Source organism: Patella vulgata, chromosome 5 (genome assembly GCF_932274485.2).
Source record: "Patella vulgata chromosome 5, xgPatVulg1.2, whole genome shotgun sequence".
Lineage (NCBI taxonomy): Eukaryota > Metazoa > Mollusca > Gastropoda > Patellidae > Patella > Patella vulgata.
In genome coordinates, this window is record NC_065883.2 from 59,559,273 (window position 1) to 59,579,996 (window position 20,724).

Here is a 20,724-nt window from a genome sequence, read left to right on the forward strand (position 1 = left end):
AAGTATAGATTGATTATATCAATACCTTGACTTATGTTGGATGATGAAAATTTTCTGTTTAGGCTAAGTAGCAATAAGCAATTCGATTGGTCAAGATTTTGGAACATAACAGCTCTGCTTTTAATTGAGGTAGAATGTTTAAACTTGTTGTAAGTGTTCATTAGGTGAATGGATTGCCTGAATTCAATGATTAACATTTCCTGCTAAAGCTAAGCAGAGCTAAGCAATTTCATTAGTCGATCCTTTGGGACAAGGTAACTATGAATCTAATTGATGGAGATTGATGAAACTTAATGTATAGTTTGACTAACAGGTACTTCAAAGCCTTGACTGCGTTTGGTTGTGAACATTTTCTGCTTAGACTAAGTATAGGTAATAAGTTTGATTGCCCGACACTTTTGAAAAATATAAATGTGCAATTAATTAATGTATCATCTATTTATTTTGGGATTTTGGTGGGGGACATCAGCTTGTTTTAATAGGCTTCTTGTTTAAATATATTTTGTTATGCAATAGTTCAGTTTTTTCTAATTTCAGCTCGCATTTAAATATTTATCATGGTTATTGTATCCATTAATCCTGTGTTATGCTGTCTATTCGTTATTATATCAAGAACATAAAGGCTGGTATTCATGGGTATTAGGAATGATGTATGGTTTCTTACTTACATTTGGTAAGTTTCTGTATGCAGATCTCCATTTCTTCTGGTCAGAACTGAATGGAGAAAAAATAGCCCAAATTTAAAGGAGCCATCCTAAATTCCACAAGGTGGCGTAAATGAAATTGGGTTTAAGTGATGATGTAGCCAATTTACAATTGTACACAAATGGATTATTAAAAAAAAATGGATTTAGAAAAGTTAACCAAATTTATCAATGGTAGATTTTTTCCCAACATAGGTGACACTGTCTTGTTTATATTTTCTGCAGAGGAAGTTGAATATTGCAATATCATATCATATATCATTGATCATATCATAAGGTCTGTATTGAGTCAACAGGCGTGGTTTCGATTCTCCAGTTGTACGTGACAAGAAGTAGGATGGCCTGTCCGACCTCGTGGGTTTTATCCAGGTCCTCCCACTGCTAAAGACCCCTACGCGCCAGCGAATTATTGAAATAAAATGGAACCATGTGTTAGTCTCAAAATGACCTAGTTTGTGTCTAGTGGACATTACACCCAGTTTCTCTCCTTTTAGAAATTCACAATAATGTTTGCAAGGGATTCAAAATCCCTCGAATCACATTGATCAACTTTTATTTATTTACCATTCTAGGTTTCATTATGATGACACCACAGTTATTTATAAACTATAAACTGAAATCAGTGGCACATCTACCTTGGAGAATGTTAACTTATAAAGCTCTCAACACCTTTATAGATGATATATTTGCCTTTGTTATTAAGATGCCAACATTATATAGGTTAGGTTGTCTTCGAGATGGTAAGTAAATGAATTCTATTCTCGTATATAATATAGAGAGGGTTAATTCTTTGCATGTAGTCTAATTAAATTGTCTTTCGTTTTTACATTCCATAATTTATATTTTAACAGCTCTCAGTCTTACTTAACATCTGACAAGTTCTATCATTGTTTTTACTTGTTTACCATAAACAGCCAATGAAAATGCAACCATGGACACTATTTTACCTATAAAATCTCACTTTGACAAAAATGGAAAGTTTTACAGAAATAAAAAACTTGGTTTCTTTGTATATTTCATTTGTATATCATTACAGGTAACTATTTATTGTATAATCATGTACCTATTTATTGTATATTACAGATGTGATATTCTTTATTTATTTGTATCAACGATGGGTTTATCGAGTTGATCCTACTCGAGTTAATGAGTTTGGGGTGAGTGGAGAGATGCTAGATCAAAATGGAGATGCCAAAAGTTTGGAGGATAAACCAGATGAGGCTACGCAAGCTATCACTGATTCTGATCCAAAAACAAAGCAAGAGAAGAAAGATGATTAAAAATAGATATAAATGCTTATAAATTATAATATAAAACTTTTCATCAGAACATTTTATTTGGATGGTGATCTCAGAGTATTAGAATTTAATGCACCAACGATTTTGTGTTCATTTACTTCATCAAAGGGATGTTAAAATTCTGACACTCGAGTCTACTAATTGTTTTATATATATTGTTTTGTAAAGATAGTTCAGTGTGTGATGTGGTCGTATAGTTGATTAGAGTTTGTATGATCTGTGTGTTTACATATTTTATATATAACATTGATCCATATATATTATGCTATGAATGATCATGTGGATTGATCTGATATTGTAAATGATTGTTGAACTGATATCAGTTAATGTATTTTTGAGAAAAGCAAAATTCTTCCATGCAACAAAATTGTGTGAAAGCCATGTGTAACAACAGAATTTGTGATTATTACTTAGTCTATGTTAGAGAACAATTATAGCTTGATGAATAAATTCATTGTATATAATAATTTGATAGATTTCTGATTTATATTTATTGTGAATATTACTGAATCCAAAAAAAAAGTTTGTCTAAAATTATTGACTGCAATGCTGTTTTTTTTATTATTATTTTATTAGCTTTATAAAACTTTATTAGCCATACAAAAAGTTACTATTTACACTCTTGTCAAAAAAATTAAAACAGAATATTATTATTGCTAATTCAGAGTATTATGAATCATTCAAATATATAATCATGATTTGATCATTATTATTTCTTTATAAATCTATTTAATAATTCATTGAATTTTTTTTAATCATGAAAGATTTAATTACATTGTTACATAAATCAATAAATTTTGTGTCCATTTAATGTAAATACTGAGCCATAAAAACCCACCTTTCCTTATATCCTGCATGTTTACCCTGGAGATTAGAATTTGGTAGTAGTATTTATTGAAGGGGAAAAAAAGAAAGCAATGCTCTCTGATCAAGTATGTGGTACACTAAAGTATACATTAACAACTACAATAAAACCACACTCCATACTACATTGTACTTTTGAAATCCACATTTGTATTTATTTGCCAGTCTTATCAAAATTGTGTAATTGAGATTCATTTTTAGAAATATTAAATTAAAATTTTTATTTGAGGTGGGTTTTTTTCTTTGTGGAAAAAATTTAAATTACCTGACAAGATTAATCAGTGTATCATATACTTCTACACACCCGAAAAACCAAGGTCTTTGTACACATAAAAGAGTCCTTGACAGATGGAATTCATTATCCCAGTTGGTGCAGCAAAGTAGCACTTTAAATTTCCCTGCATTGTAAGGCCCTCCCACCCACCCAGACTGGGAAATTCAGAGAAACTTTCTTAGCCAACACCTACAGGTAAGCAAGCCAAAAAGATTATATAAGTGTGGTTGAGAGCATATATTGATACTGCATAAGGGAGTATCCTGTGTGTTGTATTGTACCAATGTATTACATAATGTCGTGTGCGAGGCAATTACTCTATCCTACTTATAAGTTCATTATAATTAAAATACAGATGTTGGCGTACCATTCTTTCCAATGTATGGGGGGCAACTTGCCAATCGTACATTATCTATACTAGATGAAATATTTGACTCGCGTGACATATTCCATTGAAAAGCATGTGCAGGATAGTGTCTGTATTTTAAGCTGTTTAATGGTCTCCAGCTAAAGACATTGCCTCGTGCAGTATCATTATATTACTTAATGTCATGCTCTCGACCATTAAACCATACATAATGTAGGCTACTATTGGTATGTTGATCCCTAAATTGACTAATAGTCATAGAATTGTTTTTGGCTTACTGCCCTACTAAGCCTATAACGAAACATCAGATTGATTTTGAGAAAAAATGAGTTTATAAAGAGATTTTCACTTTGGCAAAAAGATCTGTTGGTGAAGGGATAAGCTGAGCATTTAGTTTATTGACAAGATCTGTAATTTGAACGTAGTTGAGTGCATTAAAGAGACTATCCCGATTTGAACAGAGTCTACAAAATGAAAGTCTGAGTACGTATGAAATTTAAACGCCAAAATATAGAGGAATGTTGTATATACCCTTTCTCAAAATTTTAGCTCAAAATATTGAATCGTTTGGACGTGAACTTCAAAACTGCTTATCCGGACACGTAACCCTTTTAAAATTTCGGGTCAATTTTTCGACAGGTGACCTGATAATCGATTCCCATTCCTTTTGAGGTTTATACAGTGAATGACCCATGTGCTATACTTGATAACGAAAGGTAAATTTCACCGACACATTATTTTTATAAAATAAAAGTCTTGGTTTTATCCAGACACCGCATAATACAGCTTGGGACGCTGGTTTCCATTTCCAGATGAAGATGGACGGGTTTAAGTTGTTTGAAAATGTATCACATATATTGCGTTAGTTGCTCGGCCCTAAGGTAGAGGCTTTAATGGGATTTTAACCCAAAATTAAGCAGTTTTATTCTCCAAAATATTATCGGGATTGGCCCTTTAAACAAATTGCAAAAACTAAACACTGGTAGATAATGGATCAGGATTTTAATAGTTTTTGATTTGTGTAAATTAACCCAATGTACATTAGGCTTATGTCTTGGAGTAAGTAGCTGTGTTTTATTGCCCATATATGGCTGTAAAACTTGTGGTATATCAACACTTCCATCCTGAAATAAAATATAATCCATCTATTATTTCTCTTGATATTAAGTTAAATAAGACGGATCATTTCAAGAAATTCCCAAAAAAAAATTCAATCTCATTAGTTTTAATAGGATTTTCTTATACCAGTAACAAACACATCAAAATATAGTGTGATGTATTGTACAATACTGCCCGTCTTAATTAGCCCAGTTGAAGCAGACTAGTAGGACATTAAACCCCATTTCAATTTATCTGTAAAATACCATATCTTGTGAATAGTATCTCACTCAATACTAATAATATTTCTAATGGCTATAATAATAGAATACTAAGATATTAGCGTATTGGTTATTTCTGAAACAACTGCTTCCTAGACTGCCTGAGTCACAGAACTGATATACAGTCATTAATAGTTCACAGCTATTTATCATGTGATTTATGCAACTTGGGGCACCAGAGGGAGCAGTAGTTTCTTGTAAAAGAGAAGAAAAAAACTTACTTTCCGTTGATAGTTTTCCAAGATAGCCATTATCATTCTCGGCACAGCACATGCTGTTCCATTAATCTACATTATATATATATTCAGTTTAAAAGAGCTAAACCGCTAACGCAATATTTTCAATAATATTAAAAACTAACAAGCCAACAGTGAGGCTGATGTCCCCCGCCGAAATTGCAAAATAAATAGATGACACATATTAATTAATCGCACATTTATTTTTTTCACTAAGTTTCATCACTCTCTATCAGATAGAATCAAGATTATCGTGTCCCAAACCATCAACAAATGAAATTGATTAGCTCTGCTTAGCTTCAGCTCGAAATGTTAATTATTGAACTCAGTCAAGACATTCACCTAATGAACATCTACATATACATCAAGTTTAAACATTCACCTAATAGACACCTATGCCAAGTTTGAACATTCTACCTCAATTAGAAGGAGAGTTATTGTGTTCCAAAGTTTCTACCAATCAAATTGCTTATCACTCTGCTTACCCTCAGCAAAAAATGTTCATTATCGAACTTAGTTAAGGTATTCATATAATAAATCTATACACCAAGTTTCATCAATCTCACTTAATTAGAACTAAAGTTATCGTGTCCCAAAGCATCAACCAATCAAATTGCTTATCTCTGCTTACCCTACGCGGAAAATGCTCATCTTCGAACTCCATCAAGGCATTGACCTAATCAACACATACACCAAGTTTGAACATTCTAGCTCAATTAGGAAGAGAGTTATCGTGCCCCAAAGTATCAACCAATCAAATTGCTTATCTCTGCTTACCCTAAGCGGAAAATGCTCATCTTCGAACTCCATCAAGGCATTGACCTAATAAACACATACACCAAGTTTGAACATTCTAGCTCAATTAAAAGTTATCGTGTCCCAAAGCATCAACCAATCAAATTGCTTATCTCTGCTTACCCTAAGCGGAAAATGCTCATCTTCGAACTCCATCAAGGCATTGACCTAATCAACACATACACCAAGTTTGAACATTCTAGCCCAATTAGGAAGAGAGTTATCGTGTCCCAAAGCATCAACCAATCAAATTGCTTATCTCTGCTTACCCTAAGCGGAAAATGCTCATCTTCGAACTCCATCAAGGCATTGACCTAATAAACACATACACCAAGTTTGAACATTCTAGCTCAATTAGGAAGAGAGTTATTGTGTCCCAAAAAGTGTGACGGACAGACAGACAGACGGACAGACAGAAGGACAGACAGATGGACAGACAGACAGACAGACAGACGGACGAACCCATTTTAATAGTCCCCTGCTTTCTTCGAAAGGCGGGGGACAAAAACACAAATTAGAACATTTCAATCAATATTGATGTTATCTGGCAGTTAAAATATGGAATCCTTATATCCAATATTTAAGACACAATCAACATGTATAATGATTAATCGGTACACAAGTTGTGTCTTCTATGGTTTCAGGTGCCATTTGTAATGAACAAAAGAAAAAAAATCCTACAAGATAACGCAGAAGTAATTAGTAGTGGCTGATTCACAAACGACAAAATATTAATAAAAATAGGTGTAGACTAAGTAGTTGTAAACAACTGTCATTTAATTTGAACTGTTAACATATTTCACCGAACATAATTGATTAGAAATTACGATAAATATTTTTTAAATTTAATATAAATGACTTCATATACATTAATATGTGCTTTTGCACCAATTTTCATGTATATAAAGATTCCAAAGAATAGAGCCATACGTCCTTTAAATAAGAAGATAGCTGAAGCATACAGACTACTTACAGTATGGACATGTCTATTTTCATGCTTCTTGTCTGTATATTTTATTCCTAGACGTCTACTTTGATAATCTGTACAATTTGAAGCACTGGAGATCTGAATGATGAGATTTTTATAAGTTAGCCATCATAGTTTATATACTATTTTGAAATGTTCACATTATCATCCCCATCAATATTAACTTGTGAAAATACTGACCTATACATTTATCATCTGATATTTAGATCCTTGAGATTTAAATTAATTATGTTTACGTAGTTATTGCACATGAAATTGACTATGTAATCAATAATAGCTTGCAAATTCATCGGGTTACTTGGTATGAAACTTTATCTATGACATATTGGATCATTATTTCAATTACTCAGTGTGTTCTTGCCTATAACAAAGCATAAAAATCTAAAAAATATACATATATACACTGGAGTCTTTAATTTCTTTTATGTTCAAATGGTTGCATTTACACTGAAAATCAAACATGCTTTTGCTGCCCAAACGAAGTAGTCATACCTGCAATGGCAGACACTTGTTTACATATTATCTTTCAGATTTTTGCGGTTCTACTATTTCATAAAATGAGTAAATACCAGTATTTAGATTTAAGCCTACTGGTACTTGATAATAAAAGGTTTAAATTGTCTGACTTCTCCACAATAATAAACAAAGCTTCACTTGCATACCTCTCCCCAGAATTGTTTAGCTGGCATCCAGGCTTCCATATCATATTTTCTATAAGCTGGAGCTCCTAAACACTGTGTCGGCATCTCCAATATCCTTAAATAATAAATTTAATTTTATCAATGTACATCTTCTATATGCAAGGATGACAGTCTTTATAAATTATAAATGTTGGTTTAAACAATATCTGATTCTCAACCTCATCATTAGTAAATATATTATGTCAACTATATGGGATGAAATGTAGTACAGGATCTACACTTGTGTGTACTTGGTCAGCAGGTTGGACATTACATTTGTTTTCCATACTAGAGGTTTGAATTCCCTGCAAAACTTATCTTATCACTTATTTCAATGCCTTCTTTGTATTTCAGTTTATTAATGTATTTAATTTTTGTACTATATTAGTCGCGGTAGTTGTGCGCTATAAAATGTACAATAATATTGGTAGTCTGGATACAATTAACCAGTCTGGATATACAGACTGCACATAATTCACATATATAAAGCGGACGTAAAATACAACTAACACACACATACCGGTATACCGCTGGACAGACCAAAACTTGGCTGTTATTCCTTGGACCACATTTGAAGGAGGGTGGGGGTGTACAGCTGTTCATGTGACCCACCCAGGTGGTTTAAGGGGGGACTAAGGAGTCCTAGTTAGGACAGTTTCAGGTGGTCTAAGTGCTAAAGGGTCTATACAAGCGTTAATGATGATAGTAAGTTAAAAGTAGCCAAATCTGTATCATACACAGTCTTTGACATTGCAAACATGACTTATTGGTCAATTTACATCAACATTGATGTTGTTATCTTAACATGAAACAATGGGGCTTCTTGTATCCAATATTTAAGACACATTGAAAATTTTAAACTTGGCTTGCAAGTGCCATTTGTAAAAGGTTAAACATATCCCACAAGGGAAGACAACCGGAGTAGACTGGAATAACCAGACACCAAAGACTGCCGTTGCGACCCATTTGTGTCCATTTCTAGTTGCCAAAGAATAGCAATTTAGCTCCATTAACATTACCTAAAGTGAAGTCCTAATTGAGTAAAAAGATTTTTCTCTATTTGTAGGAAATGTTGTAAAAGTTGATCACTTTCTTCACCAGTTTTATTTTCTGTTACACCAAACATTTCTATCTATAATATATAATAACTTGCATTTTATCACAATAATTAATAAATAATAATGTTTGTAATTTTAATATATTAAATTTAGTATTTAGAAGACTGCTCACTGATTTACAGATTTTTGTTCCTATTTATGGATACTCGTCAAGTTTTATTACCTCTGATAGTGATTGTACAGCAGTCTTTGTTGTTTGTATTTTAGAGTAGAGCCGAAAAAAGCTCCCCTTAATGAACAAATTGAAAAAATTGCTCCCCTAAAAAAGCTCTCCCAGTTTCAATAAAAAGAGTGATTTAGAAATTAAGGAGAGTGATCTGATATTAAGGAGAGTGATTAGTTATATGTTAGGCGGGTCAAAGTAACATTTGACGTAGAACAAATTGCAACAAAAGGTTTTTTGATTTCTATTGACCCATTATGATGTCCAAAGTAAGGAAAAGAAAGTTTACCAAAATCGAAGTCCAAATAAGGCCAGGGGGCATGGCCAAATCCAAGATGGCGGTTGTCGATCAAAAATTGCAAATATCTCTAAAGCTATTGGATTTAGACACCATAAATGTATTGCGGACAGATAGGAAGTCGGTATCAGCGAGTCCAAAAATTGCTACGTTATGTCTCTATGACGTCACAACAGCATACCAGACGTCGCATTTCTTCCAAAATTAGTTCATTTACGCATCCTAACAGCAGAAACGAATGCTGATGCAGAAAAGAGTGTGTCCCCATTACGTTGGGTTGATAAAGGAGAACAATATGTTACAAGTACGGAGAGGGGGGCTAAAAGAACTACTGCTGGATTGCCGATATGTGATACTATTAGAGTAGCTGCAGGAACACAGATTCATTTCAATTGTTGAAGAAATGAAATGAAATGAGGTTATACATCCTATTGTTCTGCTCCGATTTGGCTTCCTTAGTTTACTATGAGGGAAAATTTGCCCTGCAATGGCGCAACAGCCTTCTCGTATATAGAAATTCATCCGCCAAGAGGTCTTTTACTGGAGAAGTAGTGCACCAAAGGGTGAATGGGTGGGGCTGATCAATTTTGACATTTGGCCCAAAAATCATCAGAGAGATTTATATTTTGACACCGGTTTCGTAGATGTACCCGAGATGTGTTACAAAACCAATTTTCGCGGTAATGTGAACAGCACCCCCTGGCGGTGTCCCCAAAAGCATTACTTTATATGTGGACAGATAGGAACTCGATACCAGGGAGTCCAAAAAGGTGAAAATCGGTCTGCCCTGTCCATGCAACATTCAATGCACTTCCACAGTACAAGCACAAAATGGGTGTCAAACATTGAGTCCCTGAGCTCCTTAATGTTGCTCCTTCATGGCCTGTGACAGCGAGATCCAGGCCCTGGGACAAGCGTCACTTGGCGTATATCTGGGGTAACTGGAGGTCACTTTGCTAAAACACATTGGTGTGAAAAGGGTCCTCAATTTGCAAAAATGTCGAAAAACCTCGAGATTTTTAGCACCTAACAAAACGAAGACGAAAGTAGAAATTTCGCTTTCAGTTTCGTTCTTAATGATCGGATACCAGTCAGCCGACCTAGAGCGATCATTCATTCATTGTAGCGTTCTACAGACCCGGATACCCTGACGATGACGATAGCTTCAAACGAAACGAGAACGGGTCGGGGCTCCAGGGCACTAAGGCTGGGGCAGGTGATTTATAGTTTTAAATTTACCAATTTTTCCAAAAAAGTAGAAATGACAAAATCCGATTCTAATCTTCCCCATGAAACTAGATACCTACATTCAGAAAAGTTACCTGTTTTCTTCTGCTTTACAATCAAGTAACAGTGTGTTTTTTTTATTACTTTATACCAACAAATGTATTTTTTTTAAACATTACCATTACGCGGCATACCTCCGGGACCCTGGACAAATGTCGCAGTTGCCCCCACCCCCTCTCTTACGGGCCCTGCTTTATTTCCATTGCAAGGCTTAACCTGGTGTTTGACTACCGGACTAGTACCATTAGCCTGGCTCATCAGGAAAAATACATCCCAACAGACTTTCAGCTAGAGCCTGTGGCAAAACATAAAATGTCGGGTAGACTGGTTTTCATCTTTTTGTACGTATTGACTTCCTGTCTGTCCACATATACGGGGCCCCCAAAACTTAATTCTTTAAGTGATGCTTTAAGGAACACTGCCAGGGGGCGCTGGTCGCATTACAGCCAAAAATTTTTATTTTTTGTAACACATCTCGAATACGCCTGTGTCAAAATATAAATCCTTCTGATGATTTTGTGGATTAACCTACTTCTGAGTGGCCCAAATGTCAAAACTGGTCAGCCCCGCCCATTCAACCTTTAATGCACTTCTCCAGTAAAAGAACCTTTTGCATTTGGAATTCGATATAAGAGTGCCTTTGCGCCACTGCACGGCAAAACTCCCCTCATAGCACACTGATAGAGCCCAGTTGGAGCAGAACAGTAGGACATATATGTATCACCCCATTTCATTTTATTTCTTTTTATTGATGCAGGCTATTTTTGTCGACAATTGAAATGAATCCGTGTTCCTACGACCTACGGTTACTGTAATAGTATCACCTTTCGACAATGCAGCAATATTCATATACTATTAGCTTCCTTCTACATTATTTTAACACATTGTTCTTGTTTATCAACCCATAATGGGCATACCCTCTTCTCTGAATCAGCATTCATTTTTACTGTTAACATGCATAAATGGACTAATTTTGGAAGAATGCGATATCTGATATGCCGTTGTGACGTCACAGTAACGTCATGACATCGTAGAGACATAACGTCGCCATTTTTGGACTCGCTGGTACCGACTTCCTATCTGTTCGCAATACATTTATGGTGTCTAAATCCAATAGTTTTAGAGATATTTGCAATTTTTCATCGACAGCCGCCATCTTGGATTTGGCCACGCCCCCTGTCCTTATTTGGACTCCGATTTTGGTAAACTTTCTTTTCCTTACTTAGGACATCATAATGAATCAATAGAAAACAAAAAACCTTTTGTTGCAATTTGTTCTACGTACGACATCATTTAGCCGTCGTTTGACCCGCCTATGTATAGAAAATGGTTCTGAAGATCAATAACTGCATGTAAGGGGTCATTACCTAAATGATAATAAACATCCTCTGCTAAATAATAGCACTCGTAGTCGTACGGTCAAGTCAAACTTTTGTTACCGTCTAAAACTACTTACTGTATTCCAATAGAAATACTTGTCGACATTTCTAAATATTTATAGCTTGTATAAATTTGGTTTAAAAACATAACCCATATTCAAAATATAATCATAAACACTCAAAAATTCCATCAAAATATAATATATTTTTTCCGGAATTATTCTCATTAGAAATTTTCATGTGCAATCTCTCGTAATTTGTAACGTCTCATGAGAGTTCAACTGTACATTTCAGTTAAATTAACCAATGATGCATAGGTGCCATCTTTTTTTAGCAACATGTTCATCAGAATTTTATTAGGGTGCGATCACATTATACACTAATCGAATACACCAAATAAATGTTCACAATGACAGCACGGCCGCGATGGGAATGTGAGTCTTTTACACTCTTTTTAAAAAAAAAGGTGATTTACAAATAAGGAGAACGATTTTCAATTTTAAGGCGAGGGAGAAAAACAATGACTTTTGTACAGGGGATTTCTGCTCATTTACAGGATAATTATTCCTTGTTTTATTTTCTAACGGTATTTCCTATTTTATCGGTTGAGCAAAAACAATTTATGGAATGTCAACTGTCATGTGCACACCAATGAGTACACAGGATGCCCTTGTTTCTCTGTTCCGTCCGAGTAGCTAGATGCTATTCTTTGCCAAACCTTCCCACAGGGTGTCCTTGGGAAAATTGAAGATCTTATGTTTCAGAAGTACACTTCTTCTGATAGAAGCAAACATTGCTGGCCCCCAGTAAGAAGCAGATGCCAATATATATATCTATACGAATATTTGTGACTGTCGTTTGTCTGTCTGTTTGTCTGTCAGTTCGGGGTTGGCGGCTACACTAGGTCTGACCCGAGTCTGAAATTTGGGGTATAGGGGTAGCTCGGACCGGGGAGTAACATAGGCCAGGTGGCGTTAGTCTACCACTTCCGGTTTCGGGGTTATGACCCCCGAGAGAAGCGGGCATTCTTCTAGTATACATATAAATTATACACACCTTAGTAAATTGATGAACTCTATAAATACCCTTTTCTTCATAACTATCAGACCCTTCTCTTCTATAACATCTACTAACAGCTGTTAATCTAAATAACATATATCACAATTTTAATAATAACAGTTCTTATAAATTAACATATATACATGACTAGAACCAGAGAGAGAAATGCAGGTTACCAGGTATTTAGGTCGTTACAATATTAACACGTGGTGTATTTGCAAAAGAGTAGGAATCTTTGCCAGTGGAAAGAAACCAGAGAAGGTAAGGTAGACGACCCTACCCTTTGCCACAAACACACATGGGATCATAACCAAAGCACTTGCATTTGTTATTCATACTGCATGTTTGACCATTTAGACTACCTAGCACTATATGTATTACACTACAACCACATTTTAAACATTATATAGGCAAAGTAAGGAAAATTTTTAAAGAAAACATAATATATCAGATAAATCAATCAAAAAATGTTTTATTTCCGTATATGAATGTTGAAGTTGAAGCCCTTTCCTGTGTTCAATCATCTGTTGAGAATCAAGTGATCAGGGGCAGAAGTTCTCCGCAGAACACCAGGCATGTAGTATCTGGTTATTAATTGATAACTTTCCTAGCATGATCATCAAGTTATCTAATATTAACTCCACTTACTTTTTTGGCATATCTTGAGACGTTAAGCACTCATCAGCCATATAGCCTAAAATAAGCATTTATTAGGTTATAAATTGAAAATATTTCATAAATAGAACGCAGATCATTATTCCATACTTAACATCGTAAAAGTACACCAAATAGATCAGCAGCATCCGATCGAATTTACCATAAGCTTTACAGACTATAGGCTCTCTACTACAAGGCATAATATGTTGAACTGTCCTGATATTGATAAATATCAACTCATTTACTAATAAACAAGCCAACAGTGAGGCTGATGTCCCCCGCCGAAATAGGAAAATAATTAGAGGACACATATAAATTTATCACAAATTATCTTTTACAAAGTATTGAACAATCAAACAGTATATCTTTACTTATAGTCTAACAATCAAAGTAGGAGAGTTATTGTTTTCCAAAGTCTCGACCAATCAAATTGCGTATCGCTCTGCTTACCCTGAGCAGAAAATGCTCATTATCAAACTTAGTCAAGGTATTACTGTAATGAAACTATACACCAAGTTTCATCAATCTCACTTAATTAGAACTAAAGTTATCGTGTCCCAAAGCATCAACCAATCAAATTGCTTATCTCTGCTTACCCTAAGCGGAAAATGCTCATCTTCGAACTCCATCAAGGCATTGACCTAATCAACACATACACCAAGTTTGAACATTCTAGCTCAATTAGGAAGAGAGTTATCGTGCCCCAAAGTATCAACCAATCAAATTGCTGCTTACCCTGAGCAGAAAATGCTCATTATCAAACTTAGTCAAGGTATTACTGTAATGAAACTATACACCAAGTTTCATCAATCTCACTTAATTAGAACTAAAGTTATCGTGTCCCAAAGCATCAACCAATCAAATTGCTTATCTCTGCTTACCCTAAGCGGAAAATGCTCATCTTCGAACTCCATCAAGGCATTGACCTAATCAACACATACACCAAGTTTGAACATTCTAGCTCAATTAGGAAGAGAGTTATCGTGCCCCAAAGTATCAACCAATCAAATTGCTTATCTCTGCTTACCCTAAGCGGAAAATGCTCATCTTCGAACTCCATCAAGGCATTGACCTAATAAACACATACACCAAGTTTGAACATTCTAGCTCAATTAAAAGTTATCGTGTCCCAAAGCATCAACCAATCAAATTGCTTATCTCTGCTTACCCTAAGCGGAAAATGCTCATCTTCGAACTCCATCAAGGCATTGACCTAATCAACACATACACCAAGTTTGAACATTCAAGCCCAATTAGGAAGAGAGTTATCGTGTCCCAAAGCATCAACCAATCAAATTGCTTATCTCTGCTTACCCTAAGCGGAAAATGCTCATCTTCGAACTCCATCAAGGCATTGACCTAATAAACACATACACCAAGTTTGAACATTCTAGCTCAATTAGGAAGAGAGTTATTGTGTCCCAAAAAGTGTGACGGACAGACAGACGGACAGACAGACGGACGGACAGACGGACAGACAGACGGACAGACAGACGGACAGACAGATGGACGAACCCATTTTAATAGTCCCCTGCTTTCTTCGAAAGGCGGGGGACAATAAAAATATCAGTAATATATACAGCATACAATGTATGAGAGAGAGAGATGGGGTTTAACGTCCACTCGATACAAATTAGGTCATTTCGGGACTAACATATGGTTTAATTTTATTTCAATAATTCGCTTGTGCATAGGGGTCTTTAGCAGTGGGAGGAAACCGGAGGACCCACAGAAAACCCACAAGGTTGGACAGGCGACCCTACTCCTTGTCACGTACAACCAGAGATTCGAAACCATGCCAGTTGACTCAATGACAGGCGTTATGATACAGCACGCACGTGCTAACCATTCGGCCATCCCATCCCCCCATACAATGTATGAAGATGAATCTACCTGCTAATGACATTTCTGAGGTTCCAGCTAAACAAACATCATTATAGGCTGTATTATCTATCTTATAAACCTGATTCCTTTCACCACTGGTTTTAAAACCACATGCTTCCTGCAACAAATTTTATTACATGAATTAACTGCAATAAATAATTTCATTCAAGGAGTTAAATTCTCTTCGATGAGAATAAATAATCCAATATAGCATTGTCTGAGCTTTTCCATTTGGCAACCAAACTTATAACTGTGCTCCAAAAAATCTAAATCAAAACCTTAAATGTATCCAATCCAAAATGAGTTACTACTGATATTTCAAAAACATGCCCATTTTAAGGTGTAAATAAGGTGTAAGTATGGTTTATTCCACTTAATACTCCACATTTTAACATCTTGATTATCAAACCTATTCTTATATTTTAGGAACACCACTTTATTTTACTGATCATACTTGTAAATTGTCATTAGTAGTAAAAAAAATATGGAAAACTTACAATTACTGGAGAATAAATTAGATCTGGTACAGAGACTAATGTAAAACCCTACAAATACAAACAATAAAAAAACCGTTCAATTATTGTATATTAAACAAATTTTGTTGAATTTTTTATATTTTGGTAGAATCTTCAAAGATGCAGATGGTTAGATCTGTAAGAATATTCACAGAATTACCAATCTGAGTTCATCATTTAGATCATGAAAATTTAATCTCTAATATGAATATCGGCCCAAAATTTGTTCATTTCAGTTTAGTATTTAATAAACTTTGATAAATAGAAATATCATCAATCTATAGCGGAGGAACCTGATGGGGCTAGTTTAAATCCGATTGAATCCAAGCAGGGAGATCATCTGGTGTTGGTATTTTGATTTTGTTTTCTTAATTAACTGTTGAATAACCAATCTGAGGACATTTAGCAAAAATGCAAATAATGCACTGAGCCTTTAAGAAATTTAAAACAGTTCAACTGAATATGTGATATTCGTACCTGTTGTTGTAAATACTCTAATGTAAACTGTATTAATGCATCTTCTAAATTAACTAAATCATCCATAAAATAATAGGTTCTATGTCCAGTTGCTGCCGTTACATTGCTGAAACAAAAACAACTCTTGTATAATATAATTTTGTTATAGGTTAATAGCAGACTATTACTGATTAACCTGCTGTCATAAATTATTTTCTTACAGTGAAACATATCATATGTTTGGTATTTCTTAGCTCTTGTAAAATTAATTTTATTATAAATAAAATGAAATGGGGTTTAACGTCTTACCGTTCTGCTCCGACTGGGCTAATGACGACAGGTTGTATATGAATATGTTTGGAATGTTAAACAAATATTGTAGATGCATTAAATTTTACACTGCTAATTTATTGTAGTGTTAATTTGAACTACTTGATTGTACTTACTCTGTTCTAAGTATGTGTAAATCTTCACCTAATTCAACAACCGTCTTTGGTTGAAATTCAAATTCTGCAAAAAAGCATAAAAAACATTATTTCAAAGAAAATTTCTTATTTGCAGTTCAACATGAGCTCAATATTACATTTGGAAGGGGGTGTGGGAGGTGTGGAAGTGAGAGACAAACTCTATTGCACACGAAACAACAGCCAACTTGTCAGAAGAGTTGTAGACATACTCTGAACTGTGGCAGACCACAAGTTTTTTTAAAAGATGAAATGTAAATTGACGTAACTCTTCATTTTATGGTGAATTTTGATGGGGATCATATTTTTATAAACTATACCTAGTGTCTTTATAAAATATATTGCCCTACCTTTTAACATTCCTACAGTTTCTACTAGTCTGGCATTACTTTCTTCTCCTATAGGCTGAAATATAGCATATTCAATAATAACATCAATTTGACAATTCTATAAATATTGATATACAGTGATTGAAACAATCTGGTTAAAACACAGATCCTATTTCGTTTCGTTTTTATAGTTCAAAATTTCGTTTTACTTGTCTTTACTACACTTGGATCTGGAAGAGTTGTTATTTAACTCGTATTCTGAATGGTGTCGGGGATAAGCCAATGAAACGGTCTGTTACGGCGAGCTTTAGGTGTGTTTTCCACAGAACTGTGGGTAATCCACTAGTAACATCAATGCTGATTGGTTAATCAAATGTCTGACATCATAGGGTCATAAGTCGGTCTTTTGACCCCTGACGTGACCTATCGCTATAACTTGTCAGATCTTCATGTAGTGTAGGCCATCAAAAGTATAAAAAAACGAAACGAAATATAGATCTGTATTTTAATCAGATTGTGACTGAAATGACTTTAGAACAAATCTGAAAGATCTACCAAAAAGAATAAACAGCGTTAAAAGGTCAGTGAACAATAACCACCATATTATATAATCAAGTGTTGCTACAGACTAGTGAGAAGTGTGCTTAAAAAATCTAGAAGATACTCTTTATTTCATGCTAAGGCTTGACCCGGGATATTAAGTCTACAGTTCAGTTGCTCAAATACCACAGCCTCTTGTTCTTCTATAACTGACTTGACTTCTGCCAAAAAAAACCCTAGGAAACAGGTGACATACACATAAGTAATGGTAATTAGCATATTGACTATTATATGAATCATATAACTTACTGTTGATGTATGATGTGTATTTGGTAAATCAGCAGCAGCTTTTATTAAATCTTTCCACACTACTTCTTTATTTGCAACCTGGAAAAGAAAATGTATAATTAAAATTAATCAATAATAAAAATTACTTAAACTGGGAAAGAAATCGTCACCTTATAAGTTAACACATCAATAAGTTCATATCACTGTTTCAATGGCATTTAGTAATTGAACTAGAGTATACAGGTCACAATTCTATGGAATACAATTACTGCTTATTACTCAGCGACGTTTCGACTAGGTTTCTCTACATGTAATTAAAGGGAGATCTCTGGTTTGTCATCATTAACTAAGTATTGTTGCGTACATGTATATATTGTCCTGTCATATTATCATTTTTTATCATAGCTTGATAATGACTAGAGAGAAGCCTAGTCGAAATGTCGCTCAGTAATAAGCAGTAATTGTATTCCATAGAATTGTGACCTGTAAGTTCATATCACATTGATTTTTAACAGAAATCAGTTAAACAAGCTAATAAATTTTTTTACCATAATCTCTTTGTTGTATCTATCCCACAAATATAGCTGAAAAAAATAAAACATATTGTATCAATGGAAATTCACACAGTTTATCATATTTATTGTGTCTCTCCCTTGCTGTACATTATTGTTAACTCAGTTCTTGACAGAATTTTTTAGTCACCAGGAAGAACTATGTTGAAATTATCTTTCCTTTTTTATTAAAATTTATAAAAGCATGGAAATACAATAGAGAACTAAGTTCTAGACCAAATTTCATTTGGGTACAAGGAATTTGACATTATATGTCCTAATACAGGATCAAGTTCTCTGTGGGATTTTGCAACACTTGGTGGAAATGTACTTTTCGACCCTATAAATTTCCAGATGCTAGGTTTGAAACACCAAGCAATCCTTTAATCATCGATGTTGAAAATTTGTTAATGTTTTCTCACTGGGTCATAAATAATTATTAGACCATGATATTTAGATCTAGAATGGACAACTTTACTGCTAGTGGGTTCATCAGATATACATACCACTTTTTGAATATCTCCAACACCTTTTCTATTCTGGATATTATTCTCAATAAAAGATAAATTTTTAGAATTACATAAAAAATCCCAATCAAATTCTGGATTAGTCGATTCAAACTTAGTCTGCCATTCTTTTGGATTTTCTGGTACTTTTCTCCTCTTTGCTGACAAGGAGAAGTACCTACAATCTTTACATGGTTGAAAGTGTGGTGCTTGATCAATAGATCGTTTCATCACAGTGGTAAGCGATTTTCGTAAAGATTTAAAGAACATTTGTCTGGCAGGAAGTGTCATTATGATTTCTGTCAACAACATCTTTACAGGAAAAGTTTGGTTATGATGTGTAGACTGACCTGGAACAACAACCATTATAAAAATTTGACCTGGATGCTTGTCCATAGGAATAGATTTAAAAATCATCAGGTATGTATGTATTTGGTTCAATTTTATATGATAAATTTTAAAGATATTTCATCAAAATGAAATGGGATTTCACATCTTACTTATCTGCACCAACTCAGCTAATGGAGTTTGGCATACAACATAAAATGTGTGTGCTATGAGGTAAATTTCAAAGACATCAGTCTTTCCACCAGATCTTCAAATTCCAACTGCCTAGGGATCTTTGTGTAGGCTACACACCAATGTGTATATGGGACCGCAGTTTTATCATGTCATCCAAATGAAGTTCCTTGCCCAGCACTGACTGATCACTCCATTCTGAACCACAGACAATTGGACAGAGAGAGAGAGAGGGAGGGAGGGAGAGAGAGATGGGGGTTAAGGTCCACTGGACACAAACTAGGTCATTTATTCCAATAATTCCCTTGCGCGTAGGGGTCTTTAAAAGTGGGAGGAAACCGGAGGGCCCAGAGAAAACCTGCGAGGTTGGGCAGACGACCCTACTCCTTGTCACATACAACTGGCGAATCGAAACCACGCCAGGTTGACTCAATGACGGACCTTATATGATTCGGCTATCCGAATCCCCACCCCACAGACAACTGGAAACTCGGCTTAAAGATCAGAAGGACAATTTCCTGGTATAATGGTTTTAAATTTTGATATGTATTTCTATTAATTCAAAACGGTAGTCCTATATTACATGGAATAGCTCAGTTAAAGACATCACCATTGTAATGGTCGAATGTTTCATATTGGACTGACTCTTCATGCTGACAAAGCATATTATCATCCAATGTTGGCATACCTCAATTGGTTCTAAAAATTAATATAAGACTCCGTGAGTACAAGTATGTGTTCATTTGGCCATGCCCTTGGTGCATCTGCAAATGACATTTTGATAACATAATATTTTTATATACTATAATATAGTAAAAAATGGAACTACTGTAGCCTACTTAGTACTACATAGTACATGTATGTAGTAAATCAAAATGAAATGTGCCAATGTGGGGGTTGACTGGAGCGTCTTTCATGACATTAGCAAGACGTGTTTCTCATATTTTATCCCCAGTGGCTAACCTTACGTGTAGGCTTTCTAAAAATTGTCCAATTACCGAAATATCTACTTGTCTTGTGTTATGAAAAATTCTTGCACATGGAGGCTGACATCTTGTAATTCAGTGCCCTCTACCTCAAGGGAGATAACTTCAAAGATATCTTCTGATTCACTTATTTTCAGAAT

General features: G+C 34.7%; 2 protein-coding genes across 2 annotated transcripts in view; one reads left to right on the plus strand and one right to left on the minus strand.

The window, feature by feature from the left end:
* The window catches only part of LOC126820479 (putative lipid scramblase CLPTM1), a 12,158-nt gene extending 9,064 nt beyond the window's left edge, over window positions 1–3,094 (plus strand). Inside the window, exons 12-14 of the mRNA XM_050548470.2 lie at window positions 538–673; window positions 1,277–1,444; window positions 1,788–3,094. Coding sequence (XP_050404427.1) covers window positions 538–673; window positions 1,277–1,444; window positions 1,788–1,984 — 501 coding nt within the window. The 3' untranslated portion in view covers window positions 1,985–3,094. The remainder of the gene's footprint in view (window positions 1–537; window positions 674–1,276; window positions 1,445–1,787) is intronic.
* Window positions 3,095–4,374: 1,280 nt separating this feature from the next.
* LOC126822201 (serine--tRNA ligase, mitochondrial) lies at window positions 4,375–20,669 on the minus strand. Its single transcript, XM_050550948.2, has 16 exons — window positions 20,597–20,669; window positions 19,080–19,429; window positions 18,571–18,606; window positions 18,044–18,121; window positions 17,216–17,270; window positions 16,848–16,911; window positions 16,423–16,528; window positions 15,928–15,975; window positions 15,440–15,548; window positions 13,538–13,583; window positions 12,887–12,974; window positions 8,605–8,717; window positions 7,568–7,661; window positions 6,891–6,983; window positions 5,108–5,173; window positions 4,375–4,631 (listed from the first exon to the last, which is right to left on the minus strand). Exons 2-16 carry the CDS (start codon window positions 19,389–19,391, stop codon window positions 4,398–4,400), a joined length of 1,542 nt encoding a protein of 513 aa, XP_050406905.1. The 5' UTR covers window positions 19,392–19,429; window positions 20,597–20,669; the 3' UTR covers window positions 4,375–4,397.
* Window positions 20,670–20,724: the final 55 nt, after the last annotated feature.

Excerpts from the sequence above, each read along its gene's own strand:
- LOC126822201 (XM_050550948.2), bottom strand. The coding sequence starts at position 19,391 with ATGTTGTTGACAGAAATCATAATGACACTTCCTGCCAGACAAATGTTC. Across the intron at positions 13,584-15,439 it reads CTCAGAAATGTCATTAGCAG|GCTATATGGCTGATGAGTGC; the intron begins GTAGATTCATCT and ends TGCTTATTTTAG. Across the intron at positions 6,984-7,567 it reads CTAAACAATTCTGGGGAGAG|ATCTCCAGTGCTTCAAATTG; the intron begins GTATGCAAGTGA and ends CTCATCATTCAG.